The sequence below is a fragment of the Malurus melanocephalus genome, unplaced genomic scaffold, assembly GCF_030028575.1.
Source record: "Malurus melanocephalus ecotype Western Australia unplaced genomic scaffold, MMel_1.1 scaffold_74, whole genome shotgun sequence".
In the NCBI taxonomy this organism is placed as follows: Eukaryota; Metazoa; Chordata; class Aves; order Passeriformes; family Maluridae; genus Malurus; species Malurus melanocephalus.
The window spans coordinates 331,058-354,209 of record NW_026623306.1 but is presented as its reverse complement, the minus strand read 5'-3'; the positions used below and the strand labels follow the sequence as shown (position 1 = coordinate 354,209).

At 38.7% G+C, this 23,152-nt stretch overlaps 1 protein-coding gene across 3 annotated transcripts in view; it reads right to left on the bottom strand.

Moving 5' to 3' along the window:
- USP24 (ubiquitin specific peptidase 24) overlaps positions 1-23,152 on the bottom strand; it is a 60,285-nt gene that overhangs the window by 12,174 nt on the left and 24,959 nt on the right. For 2 of the 3 annotated variants that reach the window (XM_057366980.1, XM_057366979.1), the window contains 37 exons: positions 22,379-22,423; positions 21,698-21,805; positions 20,934-21,083; positions 20,153-20,284; positions 19,545-19,656; positions 19,212-19,288; positions 18,191-18,331; positions 17,983-18,036; positions 17,686-17,801; positions 16,861-16,927; positions 16,589-16,699; positions 16,103-16,201; positions 15,853-16,023; positions 15,163-15,248; positions 14,944-15,037; positions 14,534-14,689; positions 12,334-12,431; positions 11,516-11,611; positions 11,136-11,364; positions 10,069-10,228; positions 9,650-9,805; positions 9,024-9,094; positions 8,127-8,287; positions 7,658-7,719; positions 7,178-7,369; positions 6,809-6,926; positions 5,348-5,492; positions 4,553-4,672; positions 4,201-4,326; positions 3,888-3,986; positions 3,595-3,677; positions 3,245-3,386; positions 2,800-2,919; positions 2,189-2,412; positions 1,663-1,787; positions 953-1,094; positions 501-651 (listed from right to left, as the gene is read on the bottom strand). In XM_057366980.1, the coding sequence (XP_057222963.1) occupies positions 501-651; positions 953-1,094; positions 1,663-1,787; positions 2,189-2,412; positions 2,800-2,919; positions 3,245-3,386; positions 3,595-3,677; positions 3,888-3,986; positions 4,201-4,326; positions 4,553-4,672; positions 5,348-5,492; positions 6,809-6,926; positions 7,178-7,369; positions 7,658-7,719; positions 8,127-8,287; positions 9,024-9,094; positions 9,650-9,805; positions 10,069-10,228; positions 11,136-11,364; positions 11,516-11,611; positions 12,334-12,431; positions 14,534-14,689; positions 14,944-15,037; positions 15,163-15,248; positions 15,853-16,023; positions 16,103-16,201; positions 16,589-16,699; positions 16,861-16,927; positions 17,686-17,801; positions 17,983-18,036; positions 18,191-18,331; positions 19,212-19,288; positions 19,545-19,656; positions 20,153-20,284; positions 20,934-21,083; positions 21,698-21,805; positions 22,379-22,423 (4,539 nt within the window). The remainder of the gene's footprint in view (positions 1-500; positions 652-952; positions 1,095-1,662; positions 1,788-2,188; positions 2,413-2,799; positions 2,920-3,244; positions 3,387-3,594; positions 3,678-3,887; positions 3,987-4,200; positions 4,327-4,552; positions 4,673-5,347; positions 5,493-6,808; positions 6,927-7,177; positions 7,370-7,657; positions 7,720-8,126; positions 8,288-9,023; positions 9,095-9,649; positions 9,806-10,068; positions 10,229-11,135; positions 11,365-11,515; positions 11,612-12,333; positions 12,432-14,533; positions 14,690-14,943; positions 15,038-15,162; positions 15,249-15,852; positions 16,024-16,102; positions 16,202-16,588; positions 16,700-16,860; positions 16,928-17,685; positions 17,802-17,982; positions 18,037-18,190; positions 18,332-19,211; positions 19,289-19,544; positions 19,657-20,152; positions 20,285-20,933; positions 21,084-21,697; positions 21,806-22,378; positions 22,424-23,152) is intronic. The other variant, XM_057366978.1, reaches the window with a different exon arrangement.

The following is a 23,152-nucleotide window of genomic DNA, read 5'->3' as shown; positions in this document are numbered from 1 at the left end:
AAGTGAGTGTTAATGCCCTGAAACAGCCTATATGGAGGGCCAGACACAGCCTGCAGAGTTGATTCTCCTGTGCATSTGAAGCAGGCTCTCTCTTCACAGCTCCTCTTTCTGCATTCCTGTGAACTCAAGAACCTGAGGATGACTGTAATTTGCCATCATCTCCATTACTCCTCAAGTGTACTTCAAATGAAGCACCTTCTGTGCTGTTGTCTCTCCCTGCCTGCAYGCTGACTGCTGCCAGCTCTCATGTTTGATTCATCTGCTGCCAGTTTCTTCAAAGCAAAAACTGTCGGGCCAATTTTGTGAGAAGGTACAGCAAAACTTACAATAATGACGCACTAAATAGCTTGTTAGCAACTTCATGTCAGCAAACAGAATTACCTTCTAGCTTTGCTACAAGGGAATTACTTCAAGGTACCTTTAAAAATTACTGTTTTTCTCACTGTTGTGCTTAAATTTCACTGGGGTAGGATTTGGTTGCCASTTTGAGGGTGCCCTACCTGATATATCCGCACAGGCATTTTCTCTACAAAAAGTCCCTTTTTTTCTCCTTTTCGAACCAGCTTAGTCAAGATGGAGAGACGGTCACTGTTGGGCCTGTGRGGTCGAGGTGATGACTGGGGGGAAATTTCTGGTGAAGAGGGAGCAGATCTGAAATAGAAACAAGCTGAAGGTGAAGAATGAAACCTTTGGTATAAAATACCACTCAGTACAGCCAGAGTGATCTTAAGACAAATTTGATGACAAGTCTGAATATTTCTTGAGCTGCCAGTCAGCTYGAYCTTCTTACTGCAATAGTGACAGCAGTAAACAAGMAGCTTAAAAACCAACCCAAAACAACAGAATGATCAACACATTGCTTTGCTGGACAGGWAATGCWCAATTCTTAGCTCTGGAGAGAGGTCTAGATATCAACATGAGARAAACCTTTATARATGCAAGAGGAACTTACAAGGAGAGGTCCTCAGCTTCCTGACGCACGACACTGACTCTGCTTTTCTTTGGTAAGACAGGAGAGTTCTGCTCAGASACTCTCTGGTAGAACAGCATGTAGGCATTCCAGTAGCGCCGGCGCACGTCGGGGTAGGGGTTTGCTGCAGGAGAAAAGGCAGCTCATGAATGCCCTGGAAGGTTTAGTACCTTTCCCATTCCTATAAACTGGGGGTACAAAGTAATATAAACTGCAGCAGTATGAAATTTGTCACATCAAAAATGTCAGTGTCAGTGATTAAAACTATCTGAATTATGAAATAGGCCAATATTTGAAATGTACTTGGAATAAATTCCTTAAAGCATTGAAAAGTTCAATGACATGGTGCCACATTGTGTTCTATGAATTCTCACTAGCCTAAAACGCTGACTGTTTTGTRTTTGGTTTGGTTCCTTTTAACTATTTTTAAACTATTTTGATCAGATGGTATTTTGCTTTTTAATCTTTGCTCTTTAGTGTACTAAGTGCTGGACAACAGTGAATATGGTTCAATTCCTATTAGGCCATACAGAAGCTGTTAAGTCCCTCAGTAAAGGGAAAGTTTTAGGGAAAAATGCTTCAGAAGGATTATGAGACCAAGTAACTCAAAATACATAATGGACTAAGCTCTACTGCAACTGAAATCAGTATAAATATGAAGCTACTGTAAATCAGTCTGTATTTCTGCTTACACTGATCGTAGACTTTAGGTCTGTACTCTCCACCAAAACATTCATATTCCAAGGTTTCATCAGTCAAATCAAATTCTTCCACAACGGTGTCATTAAATTTATACCACTTTCCTTTTCCACATCCTCTGTGATCAAAACAGAACAGAAACACAACAGAAAGAAAGTTATTTGATTGTCTTAGTAAAAAAAACCAAATCACTCTGAATACTCCAGAAGTGACAAGCCTGAACTCACATTTGTTTTCACAGCAAAAAGAAAGCTTAGTTCAGTCAATGCCAAAAATGCATTTAAAAAAAAATAACCTTGATTAAAACTATCAGAAGCCCTAAGTGTCAAAGGAAGCCCTCAAACTGCATTATAAGGTACATAACAATTAATGAGAATTTTATATTCCCACATCCCATATTTTTGTGTCATTGCCTCAAGACAGGTGTTGAGAAAGGGAAGAATGGTTCTATAGAGTTCTGGATGGCTCCTACACCTTCCCAGACAGCTCTCACACCTCCCCCATGGATCTTTCTGTTACCTCCTGTCCTTGATGAAGGAGTAGTAGTGCCCTGCATGAGCCTGGCCACTGTGGACAATCACMCCCACGAGCTCGTAGTTTTCTGTAGGGGCAACTTTCTTCCTCGGGGAGCCTCCTCCTCCTCCCTGGTCTGTGTTCCTGCCATTTTCCCCCACTTCTGAGGATGAGTCCTGTCGAGCCATCCCTGACACAGTGTAAGGTTCCATGTTCAGCATCCAGGGAAACTGTTTGAAGAGAYATTTCAGATTAATCAAGACATTACAGTGTGTACACGCTTTGTGTGCTTGTATTAATACTTCCCACATTGGGAACAGCAAAGAAAATATGGAACTTCAACTTCTTAGGCTTATTACACAGAAGTTAAATAATAAAATCTCTTTAAGGAGGTTTTTTGCCTTGCCTTCTAAAAGAATCCTGAGAATGTTGCAAATAAGGAAAGCTCTAAGGAAAACCACTTATTTTCTGTAGGGGTTTGTCTTGTTTTCTGTAAGTGTAGCACATACTCAAAATCTCCGCATCAAAATGTGAGGAAAAGAAGGAAAAATGAATTGGAGGATTAAGAATCCACTACATGAAGCTGAGGAAGACACCATAAAGAAGAGTTTTCTTACCCTTATTTGTTCATCATATTTAATGGAACGGCCGCTCTCCCAGTCAAAGCCAAATCTCATCAGGTGAATCACCAGCAGGCTCGGTAAGACCTTAATGCAGGTGCGCTTCACTGTCGTTCTCTTAAAAAGAAATGAGAATATCACCTCTATCTGACACCTCAAGCATCCTGCAGCATCCTTACAGAGATTCACAATGAAAATACAGCCACGGGAAGCAGGATGTCCATAGGATGACTGGGATATATCTCAGTATATTAGACAATAATTAACCATACTGCCATTCCTCTAAATTTTCAGTTTACAAYGTGAGTTGCAGGCACTGAATCTTTTGTCTTCAATGTAGCAAGACTGAGCAGCATCTGGGCATGGTTTCCATGACCATGTAATGCTTGGAAAACATCAAACTGCRTGTTAACCTTCTGTCACAAAAATTAAGAATCAATACCTTTTCTTTGCACTTTTCACAGTAGTATGCATTGCTTCCTTCCAGAACTTCTCCTCTAACAAACTGATCCAGTGAAATTTCCAGGCTTTGACATGAAGTCACACCAAGGTTGAGGGCCATGAARGCTTCCTCACGTTCATACCTAAATCCAAGAAGGAAAACAGAGCAGAAKTTACTCAGCTTGCAGGGACAAGACACATGCTTAGGAAAGAATATTGCATTTGCCCCACAGCAATCACAGATGTGATGCTCAGAAGGCATTTTTCTACTTTCCAGGGCTGCTTTGACCTACATATTAATAGTTCTGCGAGCACATAACTTGGTAACTGAGGCACTAAATGTAATATTACCTGTGAGGACAGTCCTTGCAAATCTTCTGATCAGAGAAGATTCCTTGAAAAGTATTCTTAAATATTTGGTCTCTTCCTATTTTCTGTTGGAGAGGTAATGATAGACATCAGTTGGATATATTGCAGAGTGGAAGAGAAGAAATCAGTAGGAATTTTAAACTTCTGAATACTATGAAGATTATAAAATAAGCCAAATGGCTCTCTGCCTTTTTGCTTTGATCTTCAGAAAATAAGAGAAAAAAAGCACTGAGGATATGCATATAAAACAGGAAAGAAGTTGTTGAACTTTTTACCTTGAGGTATTCATCCATTTGATCTATAAGACTGGTGAAGAACTCATAAGCATCCTGTTGCTCTCTAACATAAAGTTCCTTATTCCACATCTTGAAAATCTATATAAAATACAAATATATGTTAAAAGGTGGTTGTTTCACACATATATATCACTAAGAAAAGTATTTCTTTAAAAACAGATTTGTTATTTTAACATATTTTTGTTTTTTTAATTAGAACTTTATCCGTATCAATTTGGGAATGAGAAAAGCTGAATAAATGATTACTTTATAAGTAAAAAAGCCATATATTCTAAACAAAACGATGCAATACCTTCCAAAAGTTCTCAGGTACATAATACTGTAGCTTGCTTTCCATCAAATGACCAAAAAGAGATTGAACTTGATAGAACACATTGTCATCAGGATTGTCTGTATCATCATCAATGGAAAGCAAGGCCTGGAAGGAAAGAAATAACCTTAATGTTCTGGTTTTTGGTAAAATTATTACTGTAAGCTGTCATGGCACACAGCAACACAACTTAAAATTTATACATTTATTGTACATATTTATACACACACAGTTGACTTTTCCAACAATTTATTTACAAATGGTGCTAAGATGAAGTAGTTCAAAGGAAAGTAATTCCAAAAAAGAGGACTTTTTTGGATGCTGAACTAATTACCTCTGGGAGACCAGGCTGCATATACAGCTGCTGGAAAACAGCATTCATGTAGCAAGTGGCACCACCATTCTTCAGCCCCACAAATCCTGAAATGGAGCGACTGTCCACTGGTGGAAGATACTAGAATGACAAATATAYTTTTTGTCCAAATAACTTAGAAAAAAGTGAGACTMCAACATCATTCCACAGSTTTTATAACCACCTTTRTATCATAGAATYACAGAATGGTTTGGGTTGGAAGGGAGCTTAATCCACTCCCACCCCTCTTCCACTATCCCAGGGTGCTCCAAGCCCCATCCAAYCTGACCTTGGACACTTCCARGGATGGGCAGCTTCTCTGGGCARCCTGTGCCAGAGCCTCCCACCCTCACAGRGAASAGCTTATTCCTAATTTATGACCTAAACCTACTCTCAGTTTAAAACCATTTCYCCTTGTATATGAGCTGTTAAGAAAAATTAAATGGAACACACCAGAACACAAATTCTGAAAAACTGGAAGAGCACTGTGTGAGGTCATTTAAATATTTAACACATTGAACAACGCTGGTGAAAATTAAATAATAAATAACATTTGTGATATTTAGGAAATACTTCTTTCTTACTCAAATAATAACAAAGACACACTGGAGTAGTATCTGCTTCTGAGGAAGATCAAATGGATCTGCATTTACCCCTATCTACTTTTAATCATTTTAAACTGAAGACCACAGAAATTTCATGAATGAAGCAGTAAAGTAAAACATGCACAGCACTTCAAAGCATGCTAACACAAATTAAAARAGGCTTCTTGCTTACATCAAACTCCTTGGTGAGTGCAGGGTCACACTGGTGGTGCATAGAAAGCAGCTCCTTTGTAATAAGCTGGAGATTGGAGGGTGAGCTATCAGCCAGCATCACCAGCACTTCATAAGCAGCTAATCTGCTGTCTGCTGTACTGCACCTGCAAAGAAAACCACATCTGAGATCTACTGGCCAGATGACTCAATTATTGCTAATTCCAGAAAGCTGTATTACTCAGAACGAGCAACAATTAATGTTCTAAAGAACACTTGAAGTGATAAAACACTCCTGAGGGACTGCAGAGTGCTATTTCTTTTTTTCTTTCTTGGGTTAGGAGAATGGAGAAGAATCCAATGGGAAGAGTGGCAAGAGGAATATTCCTTTAAAGCCTCCTTTACTGGTATGGACACACTTGTTAACATTCAGCAGCAAGGGAAAGGAGGTGCTCTCAAAGAAGACACAGAAGTGGTTGCACATCTGAGATCAGACAGACAGACAGACACTCCATCATGTAACACTGATGSAGACATAATGACTTATTTATAGGGAAGCTTGGGAAGAGCTAGACCAGAGAAAGTCCTTGCTTCAAGAGATRAGCTTAGGCCTGAGCTAGACCAGTACAAAACACTCCCAAACTCAGCTCTTTTCAGTGATCATTCAACACAGCAGCCTGTTCTCCTGAAGGCCAAAGACAAGGCTTTATTTACTGTACACAAACAAAAGAGTGTGCTTGAGATGAACTGCAGTGAAGCAGAACCGGAGCAAAACACTAAGGTGTATCAAGTCCCAATCATTTCAGGGGTTTTAAATGCTCCCCTGGAACCTCCTCTTGGGTTTGTGGAAGGGTAGTGAGGATATGCCTGATCCAACTCTAACACCAACTACACACACCATCCAGCTGCAGCAGCTCAGAACTCCACATGAGCTAATTTACACCCACCCCATTACATACTGCATAGCCATAACAGCTGTGACAGGAASAAGAAAGCCCACTCCTTTTTCTCCAGTTGATCTGCTCTGGGCTATGTCAGCTTTCTCAGGTGCAAYGAGACTTGCTTGGTGTTAGTTTTTGCACAAAAGGAGTAGGGACAAGGGAAGAAGAAAGTGGTGGAACGTTTGAAATTCCCATTTACAAGGAGCTTGGGAAGTTAATTTCCTGCTCATGCTCCAATTTAGCTAACTTCCCAAGCAGTAACAAGTTAAAGGAATATTCTTTGGACTTGCGAAATCAGGAATCAGTTGTGCCTGAAGCTCATAATTGATCTAACAGAGCACAGACTTTGGAAGTACAGCAACCTTGTCAAGGATATTGGGTCACAAAAAAGCTTATAAAATTATATTTGGGCATTTATGTAGGAAGTGTAGAAAACTGGACAAATGCTCCATGATTGGTATTAAATCTGTAGGATTTAACACTGACATTTGCATTCATGAGATCCAAGACAAAACTCAACATTAAAAAAGAGAAATTTTTACTTTGGATGGAARTCTTGCTGACTGATTGCAGCACTGCCTGCTGGGGAATGGCTGTTCAGAATAATCCTGGATGCTCGGAAGAGGAAATCATCCAACAATGGCTTAATCAAAGATGAACCTGAAACACAGYAATCCACATCTATTGTTAAATACTTACACTGTCACTGCAAAACGCCAAAAGGTGTTCCATAACAGCAAAATCACTTCATAGCACCACATCAACAAATATTTKATCAAATGTCAAAGGTACTACTGAAATTACTCCTTTTAACTCTGTATCACTTCTACTGATGCCTTCACATGTGCTGTCTGGTCATGTATAAAAGYAGAACTCACAGCAGTCTAATCAATTTAAAGGGAAATACCTACCAACCATTTCCTTCTCTGCCCCACAAAGTGAAAGGAGAGTTTTGATGAGCCTCAAGTGTCCTGCTAACAGGATGTTATCAGCCTCGCTGGTCTCGCACTCGGCCGTGCGGTTGGGCTCAAAATTGTCGAGCCAGGTGATYTCATCTTCTAACATGGCAGCAGGGCTGATCTTCAGCTGCTCCATTTCTGATGCTGCAAAAGAAAAAAAAAAGAACTCAGAAAAAATGAGCAGCTTTGGAAATGTAGAATATAAATACAAAGATTGCAAACAGTTGGTTTAGTTTTGCCCCCAATAAGTACCAAGTAAACTTCCACCAAGGAACTCAGTTCACTTTCCAGAACAGCCACACTGGCAGGTCACTCTGAGATCAAGGTGTAGAAACCCCTCTGTGAAGCCAATTCTACATCTTTTCTACAGAAGGAAAACATGCTTGAAAGCTGCAATCAGAATGCCTGAATCAGGTATTTGTACATACTTACATGTCAGGTCATCCAGTAACTGACATCTCAGGTCAAAATATTCCGTACACTGTGACAGAAGCCTGAAACAGGCATAAATAGAAGAAAGGCTTATTTAAAATCATGTTTTTTTTTCTCTAAGCAGTTGATTTTAAGGCCTGTGTGCTCTGTCCATCTAACCCAAAGCGGCATAACTATCTAGGTGTGCTTCTGCATGCTGCAGATTTAAAAAAATCCCTTCCCAACAGCTACTTCTGAGTATTAACGTTTAATTCTGATTTCTTTCCACGCYTCATAGCAATTCTAGTTAGTTATCAGACAACAATAAAACAACATGATTTAACTTCTCAGYTATTTCTCTAGAAATTGCAGGAATRTCTRCTTCCAACAYWTGGAAARTRCTAATCCCYTGTGCCTCAGAGCTTCCACAGTGCTGCTCATTTCAAAATGTGTCAGATTTGCTTCCTCAAAAAACACACAAATGGCTTACCTCTGGTTGATTCCTCTCATGATGCTGGTTGGTGACCAAAGAGGCAGCTGGGCACCAAGAACAACACTCAGGAGGAACTGGTTTGGCTTTTGRACATCTGGGTGAGCTGATGTGTCTGTCTGGCTAAGGGTGTACAATTGGTCGCAGGCAACGCGACGAATCTGAAACAGCATCAGTGTCAAACACYTGCAGTTACTCAGAGGTTGTAAAAATTCCCCCATTTCTGTTATGTTAGAAATCAAACAGAAAAAATGGACATTGAAATGATGTAAGCCAGGCTATGAGCTCTGCACTCACCAGCCAGGKTTTCTAGAAATTTAACAAACCTGCTCATCCCTGAGTGAAAACCTCTGTTAAACACAAATTATAAATTCAGACAGAGGGGAAAGATGCAATAACTTCATGTAGAATAGGTGACATAATGAAATGAAGTAAGCATAAAAATCTCTAGATTTTAGAAAATCCAGGACTATCTAAAATGAGAAAGAATTAATTTTAGGAGGGTTCCAACACTTGAAATAAAATTTCTAAAGTTTAGAAGAGTCCATTAGATCTTACTCAAATCTTTTGAGATGAATGTTACTTGMAGCTTTCCCTAATGTATTAGTTTTACAGAATTTGTGTCACCAAAATGAGAGTATTTTCTTTAGACCAGTGACAGCACAGTCCTATGCACCCCATGGATGAAACAAGCCTGGAAAATCWAATACTACAGCATTTTCTATCAACCCATCACTAGACACTGGAATTACAATAATTATATTAAGGTTATTAACTCAAATATGYAACTGTGGGAACACTGGCAATAAAAAATTCTTTGTTCAGCCCACATGAAATTATCAAAACATACATAATTTAGAAGGAACATTTAGAAAGTTTTTTGAGAAAGACCCTCACCTCAGCACTTGGTGATCCAAGCAGAATATCAATGATGAAATCAGCAACACAAGGCAAATTGTAAAAAGATCCTGGAACAGAAAGGTACCAGGCTATCTTATTAAAAATAATACTTRAAAAAAAAATCAGTTACAGTCTTGCATTAAAATATCACATGACTTAGAGGAGATCCCCACACCAACAAAGAAAAGCAGTAAAGGCTATTTTCCTATTTCCTGATCTCCTTCCCTCACCAGASGCTGCCACCATGATATAACAGCATTTTTGTCTCCTTCCTGCACCATCAGTGTTTACACTTCCTGTACACAAAGACTCAAGTACTAAACACCAGCTATGTAAACAGCAGCACTTACAGAATTACACACTTTCAAGTGCAAATATTTATATTCTGGCAGTAAGTCAGCTTTCCCAAAACATTTTACTAGGGCACAGCACTACAAGCCTTGTTTCAGTCCTGAAAAAAATTCCCTGYAATTTTTAATGAAACTTTGTGTTTTCAACTTGAAGTATCTTAGCTAACAAAGCTGTAAGTTTATCATAATTYTGTTTTTACTTGACTGTCTCCAAAAGCCTTCCCCATCTGGCTTATACTCTAAATAGTGAATAATTAATTTTTTTTTCCATACCTAGCTGCTGACTACGTAGCTGAAGGCAGGTTACCAAGAGAGACAARGCTTCCCCAGCAATGAGAGCATCTTTGGTGGACACAGACTGCTGTCTCACACAGATCCCAGCGTGCAGAGCCGTGGGCTCCCCTTCGCTTCCCGAACTGCAGTTACTCCCTGCATGAAAAAAATGAACAAGTGCTTTAATTCATTACATTGTTTTTCAGATGTTTTCAGCTTTTGGTCAGTTCTCTGCAATTTAAAAAACTTATCTGTCAGAAGAATGTACATAAATTTGCTCAGATTTTTTGTATAAAGTCTCAAGCTGGAAGTGACCCAAGAGGATGAATATCCAATGAGTTCAGCTTCAAACTCCGAAAGTGTTCAATTAAGATTAAACCAAACGCTTTTAGATTGGTTTAGGGACACAGTTAACCCACCTGAGCTGCTAAGTCTGTTTCTAATCCCAGCAGGAAAGAGAGTGTTGCTCTCTTTGATGGGCTGACTACTCCCCACGAGGTCCAGGCGTCCTGCAGCAGCAGCCCACGAGAGGCGCATGAAACAAGCCACTGTGGAGGTGAAATCATTCACTTCCATAGTCTGGGGGAACAAGAAACAGCAGTCACTTCTGGGATATTTAACAACCTTGTTAATCACAGTGATAAAAGGAATGTATTTTCTGGATCATGTCAAATTGGTATTTACATTTGTTTTCCTCTCTCTACTCTACACAGGTTCAAGGACACAWGAGTCTTTTTGGTCCCAGTGAGAGATTATTATTGCTGCCTTAGCAGAAGTAATTRATTTTTTAATTCTCCACGAGGGTAGACACCCTTTTCACCTATCTGGAGTCAGGCATGCTGATTTCAATCGTTCAATCCATTTGGGAACCAGTCCAATAACCCAACACAGAATACTTGTCACATTAACTAAGAAGTTCCTTTCAACTCGACTCAGCTTTCAAAGGGATTTTCAAATAACATGTTCTAAAGGTATTGAAAATAAAAATTTCCTTTTTTTCCACAGTACCATTAAGCAAATTTAATTTTCAATGAGCTATTTGCAAAAAAAAAAACAAAAAAACAAAAAAAACCCAAAAAAAACAAAAACCAAAAAAAAAAACCCACCAAAAAAAAACCTTGTCCAAGTATTTCTATTTCAGAGCATTATGGATTATAAAGCCACAAATTGAAGCAGAAACCTTTTTTCAATTCACAGAAAATTACCAATAAGATCTTAAGAATTAAGTGTGACTGGAGATAAATCAGAGGTAAGATTTTTGTGTACATCTATTTCTCGTAAGCACTTTTGGGGTACTCCTTCCCTTTGTAGTGCCAAAATAATATATGAGAACATATCAAAATTCAGATCAAGACTAGAAAAGAGACTGATGGTTATTATTTTCAGAATGGAGCCAGGACAGAAACCTGTACACAAAAGACAGATTGGTATCCAGCTGTCCCTGGAGATGATACTGCTGCATCAGAACCATCAAACACTTCCTTACTTGTATGGCAACTCTTGCTGCTGGGATGATTTCTTCCACCCTGATGGAGGATCTGTCAGACACAGAGAGCTGGCGGTAGGAGGATTTCTCAGGGGTGCCACAGATGGACATCTGCCTGCTGGCCTGGCGGCTGACATTGCGGAAGGGCCGGGAGGACAGAGCTTCCACCCCATCCTTGATGAAATCCTCATCCAGCAGGGTGGGCATTGTCTGGCCAACCAGCAAGAACCTGYATTCACACAGCAAAAGCATCAGGCTTGCATCTGAATGGTCACAGAGTGAATGAAACACAATTCTGTACAATTAATCTTAAAATATTAAAAGCTGCATGCTAAAAGCCAAGAAAGCAGCACTTACTCTAATGAGAAGCAATTACAAACCTTGCAAGCTGCAGGCAGATGGAATAGACTCCTTGTCTTGTTTCATAGTCTACCTCTGAYGGGATGGAATCTCTCTGCATCACATTCACCACCAAACTTAAAAACAAATCAATAAGACAGACTCATTTGGAACTGTTTCACATTAGGAGAGCTTCAATTAATTTATTTATCTCTATCCTTCCTTCCTCCTATTCACTCAGCTAAGTCTCAGTTCCAGACTTCTTTGGAGGCCAACAACTTCATTTTCCCCTTCTATATCTACAGATGGAAGCTTTCTGCTCCTGCTGGAAAACAYTCCAGGATCTTCTGGGCAGAGGAGTGTCATGGATAGAATTATTAAGAGCAAAATGTACTTGATAAATCTCACACCATCAGTATTGTCAGGTCTCTCATACCACTCACACTGTGCCTCAACTTCTATCTGAAGGGTCTGGATTTTCAAGGCTGTAATTACAAATTTAATTTGGTTCYCACTGCATGATCTATACTTTGCTTAAAATGCCCACTGGTGTCTACACGGAAGAGTGCAATATACACACTTGAATTGAAACACTTAAATGTCACTAAACTATCCAAGTATCACCTACTTTAGTACAAGCTACACTTCACAAGCTTATTTGTGCCCAACTTGATTTTGAGGTTTAACATATACTCTGCTACATATGATAGCTACTGGACAGTGATAAAACAGCCATGGGTAGATTTTTTTTCTCTGAAAAATAAGCTGGTAGAAGTATTAGTCTGYTGCACTAATAACCACACACAACTGCTAACTAAATGAAGTGTTATAAATTGATTCAAGGGTTTTGAAAACTAACCTCAAACCTCCTGCTCTGAGGAARTTTTCACAGAAAGACTTGGCACAGTTTCTTGCCATTTCATCATCTGCAGTTGGCATCAGCTTGGAGCTCAGCACCTACAATAAATGAATAAATAAGCAGATGTAAACCACTACCACTCTTAGTGTTCTTTACGTGTTAAAGTTTGAAAGTGTAACATTGAAAGTGTATAAAAAATCCATTAAAAATGAAACAATTAATACACTAACACAAAGCAGTAGTCAGCAAAGAGAAATCTCATGGAAAATATTCAGGACAACTATGGCTGTTACAGATGTTTATTCTGAACCAAAGGGCATTTTTTTCTCATTGCAGTAAACATGTTAAGRGAAAAGATGAAGGACATGGAATGTCATCTTTTGGTTCATTTGGTGCTTCTTAGGAACACAAATTCTTCTTGGTTCTGGATTTTCAATTCACAGTATCCTACAAAACACCCTACACATGGCTTACTTATTGATTCTCACCTTCTGAAATATAATTGTATTGCTATTATTCTGGTGTTTCTTTGTAAAAGATGGCTCAGGTAATTCTACAGGCATTAGGAATATCACAACTCTGTCATCCYTCCTGTTTTAAATCAGCACTAAACTTCAGAGTGCAAATACACTCAGAAACATGTCCAGAAGGAAACCTGTGGTCTCTGTGAGTCAATTCTCAATTATGTTTACAAWCCATTTCACTTCACAAAAAAAACCCCAAAACCCAAACAAAGAAATCAACCAAAAAAAACCCACAAAAACCACCAAAACCATCAACCAAAAAAAAAACCCCAGAACCTTCCAAAACCCCAGAAAACTCCCAAGATATTATTTAAYTTCTTGAAAAGCCTCCTTGGCATGTACAGCCAACAATGCTGCAAACAAAATACATCTCTTCCAGGTTCACAGGKCAGAAGAATGTTTTACAGAGTTCCAGGCATGGAATCTTATCAGCCCTGGACATCTGCAACATTCAATTTTCATCTCTTTCATATGTTCTGCAAATTTCCTGTGCACGTTTTTTTTTCAGAAAGCAGTTCAGACTGGTTCCCATATTTCCAACAGATAGAAAGGGGGGATAAAAAAGCACATTATCCTTTTCCTGACAGAAACCATCTTCCAAGTGGCTTGACTGGAGTTGAGGAAYAAGTCCACTCATACAATCTACACATCTAATCCAATTTATCACTCTAATCCCTTGCCAGAAAAGCAAGCAATTTCTTACTTGCTTTTACTATTTTCTCTGGCACAGAAGCAGCAGATAACTGTCCCATCCTACTGCAATACAACCTGTCAGTTCAACAAGACACCCTAAACCATTTGCTTTGGAGTTGTAGAACTTGTCAGCATGTTTCAAAGACATAATCAAACATGTTTCACTCCAGCTGTACAGAAAAGGGGGAATCCTAAGGCAGGAGTGTGATGACAGTGTAGGAAGATGAAAAGCTACAATTAGACTGTGGAAACCTAAAGGGAAGCAACTGTAAAATAATTCCTGCAGTCATCTTGGCACACACCATGCACTGAACTCTAGGAAAGAATCTTTACAGGGTCTAATCCACTATTTTGGATAAAGAATTTAAGAGATGCTTAGGGGTAAAAAAATTTTACATATTCCACTCTATATATGCAGCTAAAACAGTCAAGAGGCCTCTAAGTAAAAGCCCTGCATGTCTGGATAGTGAAAATTCTTCCCAGTTGAATAATTTGTAAAAATACTTCTTCATAGACAGAAAATGGGAGACTTATACAGGAGCTGCTGACAAATTTAATCAAGCAAAGCAAATCCAACTTCAAATAACTGCTCCCATTAATTTTTAGGGCCAACTTTTTTGTTTTAATATAAATTTTTAATATACACATACATTGAAAATCGCATATTCAGAGTTATGGAGATTCAAGCAGGAATTTTACTTAAATATTAAGACTGACATTTCTTTGCTCCTCTCCACTTACTTCAGAACACTCTTTCTACCTTGCAAATCACACAGAGAGAGGCCTGGGTTTTCAGTAAAGTCTCTGAGGAGAATTTTTTATCCCTTGAATTCTGTGTAGAATTAATCACATATATAAAAAGCAGATTCTGTAATGACATTTGCATAATGATCCCATCACARCAGACTCCAGTCCAAAAAACTTAGAAATACTTAAATCTTGGTGCTTAGAAAMACAAACAGAAGCAAATTTGTTTTTCTTACCTCTAAATTGTAGAGCACTCTGAAGGTGGACATGCCTGGAGCAAAAGATCTGAAAAGACTTTCTAGTATTGAACTGGCACTGGGCTGATGTTGGTGTTTTGAAGACAAGGATGGTGATTTTGAGGACTGAGAACTGGATTCTGAAAGCAGTGTTTTCTAGGAAGAAAAAGCCACAGAAGAAACATTTTGAGACTCCTGTGTTTTGCTGTAATTGGCAATGCATTTCTTATAATCCCTCTAATAACCCTCTCACATCTGGCTGCTTGGAAATAAGTCAATAATGACCATGGACTTAGCATGAACACTATTTTGCCATAGTGTGTATTATAATCTGACAGGGAATTTAAGAAACCTGGTAATAAATTCCTTCCTGTTAAGCTCACCAAGATCAGTCACTGTTTAAKCCATACCTTCCTTCCCAGAGAGTCAAGCTGATCAAGAGCCTCCTGAATAGCTGGGTCAGTGGGAATCAGGAGCAGAAGTTTCCTCACTCTCAGTGTTATCCTGAAAAGAAATCAGAAGTAACTTGCACAAAGTGGGCTCAGCCTCAGTGGCCTGGAGAGAGTGGTTACTCAAACAGGGCACGGTGAGCAATTCTTTAATATTTAGCAACCATTTAATTTGCTTACCTTGGCTCCTCCAGGTTGGCAAGCTGGTAAAGCATATCAAACACGTTACACACGAGAGCCATGACTACTCCAGGGAGAGATTTCTCCTGGGAATTAAGCAGAAATACAAAGGTCTGTTTCTCCCTTCTCCATTACATGTTAATTTAACAGAGCTCTTCACTGAAGCAAACCACCCAGATGCCAACCTGACCCACAGAAATTCCAGCTACTTTCTAGGCTGAGACAACATTTGAATTTTTACATTGTTCCATTTCTCTTTTAACAGTCAGTTTCTGGAGTCAGCTGTTACGACAAACAAAACACAAAGCAGACCAGGAGTGATCTGAACATGCCAGYTGATGCTTCTTAGTTTATCTTTATACTGTGGCTTTAATAGTGAAAATCTGGAAATCTCTACCCTCAACAAATACACAGTCTCAAAATTAAACCACATGGGTCCTGTTTGTATAAAAGACCCTGTAGAGATGAATACACACCAAGCAGGCTACCATAGGTGAGTACAGATTGTAAAGTCCAATTTGTATGCTCAAGGCAATTGTGTATGCAGATGATTTGTTTCAATTGCAGTTTGAAAGCAAAACCAGATTAACTAAAGACTGGATAATCTCACTGGAGCTCTTACTCTCTCCCTCAATGATCCCCCCTTCAGGAAAAATCTGAGGGAAGGCTTCAGGCCATGTTGTGCTGTACCTGTTCCATTGCATAGGATGAGCTAAATACACTGCTGCTGTTGCTGGAACTGGTTGAGGAATCTGCAGAGCTCCCTGATGGAGTCCCACTTCCTGATGTTTTTACTGTAAGGATTTGTTCATCAGAGAAGCCCAGCTGGTGGAGTAGTTTCTGATCTTTGTTTACTGTTAGCTGTAAGAAAATATTTATTGTTTAGTTCTGGAAAAGACTCAGTTTTATATAGAATGGACATTCTTTGTAGTGAACATACCAGGCTGTCATTGGCAAATATCTGTATATTCTCCACAGGTGAATTCAACATCTTTGCWATCTTCCACCTGACACTTCCTACAGTTTCATTGCTATGAGCCTGTGAAATTAAACAACATTGGTTCAGTAAGACTGCTCAAGCAGTACATGCCAAGAGAAAAAAACAAAAACCTTCCAAAAATGTCTTCCTACTCCTCTGCATAGGATGGTAAAGGCATTGTCCATAAGAGAGTGACAGGGTWGGACAGCAGAGAAATGCTCCAACACCCACAGTAAATAAACAACTTCCTTTTCCCACCCTGGAATGATCAAAATACATTTGGTCCACAGAAGCTTCCACATACACATTTTTAACATTTCCARTGAGAGTTTTCAAATTGACTGGAGTCTTTATAACCATCTTACTCTGCTGAGTCCAGGCATAAAACCCACAAAGAATGGCTACACAACCAACAGCCCACAGCACACACAAGCTGTGCACACCTACCTCTATGGTGAAGGTATCTTTGGTAGACTCATATGTAACATTAAGGGTTAAAATATGTCCATGGAAAGAGGCACCATGAGGTAGAATAGTTCGRGGAACAGAGTAAAGGTCCTACAGGAAGAGAAGGATGACAGTAAATATCACCCTTGAAAACAAAGACACTTCTGTCATGGTGGGTAACTAGGGTTGCATATTTAAATAACTTTTACTGTTTTTAATAATATTGAAAGTTGTGTTTTTAGCCTTGCCTAGTAGGAAATCACACATCTCACCTCTATTGTTATCACGTAACGCTCTGCCAACAGCAGCAGTCTCTCGATTATTACAAGTTTAGTTGACCTGAAGATAAACATTGAAAACAAGAGTAACTTGTCTTGGAGATTAATTTCCAACGCCCACGGGTAACTACCATGAATTGTCTGGTTTTGAATGTAAATCCTTCAACTTGGAGTTAATTCAGCAGAAATGAATCAGGAAAACAGGCCAAGAGGCTTGTGTTGCACTRCTTGAGATGTTGCCAGCTTCACAAGAAACTTCATGTTTCTAAAGGTCCCACCCTATGCTCCCATATTTAAGTTACACATATTCAGGTATGCCTCAGTTAAGCTAGAAGTTGAARTAATATAATTTTCTCTTCTAGTTTAAGAAAAACCAAAACCAAGCCCCATTGTCCCAGAAATTATTATGTGATTAATAGGCTGGTAATAACCTGTGAGATTATTGTTCTGTTTTGGTTTTGTTTTTTTTTTTTGATTGGTTGATTTTGGTTTGTGGGGGGGTTGGAGTCAGGGTGATTTTTTTGGTTGGTTGGTTATTTTGGTGTGTTTTTTTTAGGTTTTTTAAAATATTTTTTAAAAATGTATTTTTTATGTTTATTTGGCTTTCATTTTCTTTGTTTCCCTGTTGTTTTTTAAAAACACAGGTTTTCCCAAATCTCTGGAACTCCTACCACATTGCAATTGGAACATTCAATTAAGAAACCACCAGAATATACAACCACCAATTACTGAGAATTCTAATTAGCACTCAAAATCTTATGGGAAGCAGCTGGGARTAAATGTCTGCTGTGATATTTCTTCCTTGAGAGGCTGGCCTACCTGTAAGGAGACTGAACTGATGTTGCCACTGTAGGCATAGCAGTTGCTGTAAGCATTTTTGTAGCTCTTGTAACAGCGTGTGTTAATGTTGGACCACCRAGGGCAGAGCTGGCTGCCTGCAACACAGAGCAGAGCAAGAGCTGCTTYACAGGGACACTCAGGATGTCCTGGAAAGCTCAGAGGACAAAAAATATTTATGGAATGAGTTTTTTTCTTTAAATGGAATTATCACAGACAAATATTTTAAGATAAAAACCCAAAAGGATGGAGGTACGATAACTAAAATTTGTCCTTTACCTCTAACCGTGTGTAGCAATCAGCAATGAATTTCTTGTGCAGCGAYACTGAATCCTAAAGATAAAATGTAYAAATCAATTAAAACTGAAACTAAAATCATGGGAATTACTCAGAAACTGACAGAACCCAACAAATTGCACAGCTGAACATGCAGAGCATCAAGACTTTATGAATGTCAAAGCACATTTATGTACAAATATATGCCTACCTTTTTCAATCTAGGAGTTAGATTAATATAGCTGTAATTTATTATCAGTTGAATAGCTTCATTGGCAATTTCTTCATCTGGTGACTCCATTGCAATCTTCCAAATGAAATCCATTCCTATTAATTCCAGTTTTTCTACACTCTACACAAGAAAGAACAACAGTACAACATGACTGGATTTCTTACATAACAGTGAGTTGAACCACAGGGATAAAACTGCCTTCTATCTGCTAGAAAAGCACCTTTTGATTAAACTTTTCTTTCCCCCAACGTTCTGCCAAACTTTGGCACAGTGCAAAGTTAAACCAACTGCTGCACATTTGTGTATTTATACAAGAAAAAAAAAATTGTTTGCTGGTGGATAAACAAGTTCCAAAGAACAAATCTCAGTCAAGCCAACWGAAAAATTAAAAAATTTAAAAGCATGGAGAAATTTAATCTAGAGTGGAATTTGTTTCAAAAAAGTCAATGTGGTAACTAACCAGACAATAAACCATCACAAAASCTGGTGTGATACTTGGCAAAAAACTCTGMKTTTGAAGTAAGTTCTCTGTGATAARGATCTAAAATGCCTATGGAAAACTACTTAAATATAACCATTAATTTAACAAAACCACTGAAGGATCAGAGTTAAAAATTATTGTAGGTTAGAATTTAAATATKATAAACCTAACTCCCATGCAAAGAAGAAAAATTAAAAATAATTTAAAGAGCACCGCCCTGCTAGGGAGAAGCAAAAAGTGCACACAAGAATTCACGATTATTTAAAGAAGTCATTCCTCCTGCAAAGTTTTACAAGCTCCAAACCAGCTTCCAGTTACCAACTRCTGAATTTTAACTGTTGAAATTTAYTGCCAAAAGTTTTAGCTTCAGAATTTAAAAATGTTAATGCTACCAGGACAATCTGCATATTAACACAAACATGACCATGTGGAACAGCTGCTCCACAATCCTTGTCTCACCTCCTTCCATCCCTAAGACACCACTGGTAGGACACAGGAAGAGCTTGCCAGAACACTCACCAGCTGAGTTCCTTGTCTCTTCAGTCGATGGTCACACAGGTTCACATTTTCAAAGAAAGTCTTAAATAAACTAAAACCTGAAAGTGAAAACAAAAAGTGCAGGCTTTTTATGGAGGTCAGGCTTAATTTCAATGCTTTTTTTTAAAAAATGAAGTTATCAAATACAGGAGATGAACTTTTCCCTCTAGAACTAAAGAACTAAATGATAGGAAAAAAACTCCATTATTATTCTAATTTATRGAACTGGTTAGATGCTTAATTTGAAGGCTCAGGAAGCAAAATTTCTGGTGYATATTCCAACCCCAAATCTGTTCACCCAAGCCATTTTCTTACCATTCATAGTAATTTCGTATGATTCCAGTTTAAGAATTTTCTCTTTGAAGAGCTGTTGCTGTACATCACTCTCCAGATCATGCTGCCCTTTTGTAAACCACTCAAAGCACATCTGTGAATGAAAGGCAGATGTATTCTTACCTCATTGTCACATCAAATATTTTAGTTTTATACAACAAACTGCGCCAGATACCACAGTAACTCCTCTTGCAAAAGTTTTATCTACAGCAAGAGGTTCAAAATCTCMTTTCTGGGTAACCTTACATGCTGCATTGCAGCTTTAGGGTACTTCATTGTCATCTTTCACCCAAATAATGCTGAATGGCTCTTGTGACTGCACAAAACTCCATGCAGACCTTTCCAAACCAGCATCTCCAACTAATCTCCCAATCAATATCCCTTTTCCAGTCAAATTTAATGCTAAAAGAGCATTCTGGCATAAGTGAACACTTAAGAGTGGCTGCTCTAGCCTACAAAAAACATAAAATACATTACAAGTTTGTGTTTGCTACTCATACTCCACATGTCTCAACAAACACATATGCTGCTCATGATCCATTAAAATTCCTCCTGCAACCTCAGAAACCAACTTTTCAGGTTTTTCTTACCTCTCGATCCAACTCACAAACATCCTGGCCAGTTACGAGGCATTCCCAGATCTCCCTGGCACGATTCCAGCCCAAATAAAGGGTGGCTTCTTGCAGAAAAAATGCCAAAAATTTTAGATGCGCCTCCAAATACTGAGAAAGAGGAAACAAAAACCCAAGCTTAAGACTTTTCTTTCTGAAACATGAACTCTGAGCATTCTTTTTATTTCTTTTCTTTTTTTTTTGCAAATTTAACTGCCAAACAACAGCACACTGTAAAAAATCTGGAAACAGAAACTGTTTGTGAGATTTATTTTTATTTTAAACATACTTTGTGGCTACCTTACTAAAAACAAACACTGAAGTCCCTTTGGATTTGTTCTTACTTTGCTGGTAGCAATATTATTTGACACTAAGTCAAAAACTAGCGTGGAAAAAATAATTATCAAAGCATTAGCAACAAACTGCTGCAAGCTATTTGAGTGTGCTTCCATGTGCTAATTAGCAAATCTGTTTCAGGTATTAAGAGCTTCACAGCACATTCAAGGGTATCACCTCTACCAGGGCAGGTGAAAAAGCTGGAACAGGTTTGGAGATAACAGATCCTARGATGGGGAGATAAAGCTCTCTGCCAGGTGAAGATTTTGCTRARGAACTGTRRTGTTTGCACACTTTTACTCTRTATAATAACAAKGCTATAACATGCCTTMATAGATAAATATTAGAACTATATTSATTGTATTGAACTGGATTTTGAAWTTCAAAAATCAACAACAAGGTAAAGAGATTCAAGGGTCTGTACCTCTCGATAGGTGTATCGGCCATCCACCAGTGTTGCTCCAACCAGCCCTCCTGGGCCTGCCACAGATGCAGCCAAACGGTGACAGGATATCAAGCTTCCTGTCACCAGCTTCACTATTTCAAAGTTTTTCTTTAAATCTTGAATAATGCTCTTGGCAATAAAAGAAAAAAAGAGAAAAGATGTTTTTTAAAACAATACACAAATAGGGATGTGCGTACAGCAATTTGCCCTTCTACAGACACACAATTTTTATCAGAAAAAATTCAGCTGTTCCTCCCTCAGTCAGCTGTCCCCCTTCCAAGCACCCAGCCCTCCTGATGCTGGTGTTTTCAGCATGTGCTGAAATCCCCATGCTGCAGGTTGCAGACAAAATCCCACACCTCCACTCAGCTACTCCACAGCACATGTGACTGGGGGTTGTTTAGTTTGTTTTTCAAGAGTCAATGTCAATTCAATTACAAAGCAGTTGGTCTAAACATTAGCCATTGTTCGTTTCTTCACACAAGTGCCTGTTAATTATTCTACAAAAAGCTGAGAATAAAATAAATTAGTCCTGACACAGCAAACAGATTTAAACACACACACACACACTCACAAAGGGACAGCACAGCACCTCTGCTCCAACAGTTTATGTTACATCACTTAACTACTTTTAAATTTATTAGCTTTTTTTTTTTTTTTTTTCTAAAATCAAACTTCCACATTTGGCAGAGCTACACAGACACAACAAAGGCTTCAGAAATCATCTCAGCATATAGCCTTACCTTGTCTTGTTTTTGGTAAGTTTGCTTAATAAATGAACGCGTGATTTCATGGAGCTGACGCAACGCCGGTACCACCCACACAAACTGAGGATTATTGTGCTGGGACGACTGGTAGCAGGAAAAGTAAAAACAATTACACATGTGGTACAAGCTCAAGAACAGATTAACTTTCCTTTCAGACTCCTGGAAGCCTAATGATATCTGTTAATGCTGCTGTTTCAAAACAACAGCCACCACCTCTGCTGGCTTCAGAGACTTGTTCCTGGCCCATTTTCAAACACACTCAAAGTGCTTTTCTTCACTTTCTACAAAAGGTCCCTGGATATACACATAATGCCATTTTGCTATCCCTAGTATTAAACCCAAAAGTACCAGCTCCTTGCTAGAGAACATGCAAATTAAGTAGCCAAAAAGAACTCAGTTGCACCATGGCGAGATGATAACCACCACCACCTTCCTCGATTATGGGAGATGAAGCAGGTCTAAAAGGGCATAAAAGGGCAAATCCAGTCTAAAGATATTGCTGCTAAAGCAAGAGTAACAGAAATAAGAATCTCAGATACTACTGATGGTTAAGAGACAAGAAATTTCTGATTGGTGCTGCAAGGAGCCCCCTGATAGGAAGCAAAAGATACTTAAGCTGCATTTTGAAAGAGATCCTGCAAAGAATAACCCTCCTACCTCATTTTTAGAACTGCTCATCACTTTTCTGGGAGGCTTCATTTTCTGTAAAGTTTGACCACACAGACCAGTACTGAGGTTGCTTATTCAGAGAAGTGATGTCTGGTTTAAATACTGACAACACCCAAATACAACCTACACACTCAGAGAGGTTGAAGGAACCTGCCCATAACACTGAGGACTCCCTCACATATTTGAGAATGCTGCCTTGAAATTACATTCCCTCCCAGTTTATATCTTCATTTCCTTAATGAAGGGAAATAAGAACACTGTGCATTTTAGTCTGCTGTATTCTTACCCCAATCCCTTCACAGTTACAGCTTTTGTTAGTGTTTCCCACTGCAGCACCTCTGTAAAAACCCTTGCCAGAATATTATTAAAAGGAACAAGATTAGGAAAGCATAAGAGAAGATCCAAAAGAAAAACTACAACTTTCACAGACACTGAGAACCTAAGATTTTAAATCCATATTCATGAATACACACACAGAAGTGTGGTCAATATCAAGAACCAACATACTATGCCTCCTAAATATATAAAATCCTCTACAGATGCTGCAACACAGACAAAACCTACTATACATCATGAAAGAAATGAACCAAAAAAGTACAAGCCTTTTTCTTTATTTACAGCATACTTCAGGCTGAAAAAGGAAGACAGGAGCATTCCTGCAGGCCTCAAGAAAAACTGCCTGCTAAGTGAACAGTGCAGGAGAGAATATATGCAATCTTTTAAGCCATGCACATCTCTGCTGCTGCCAGGAAACAACACAGG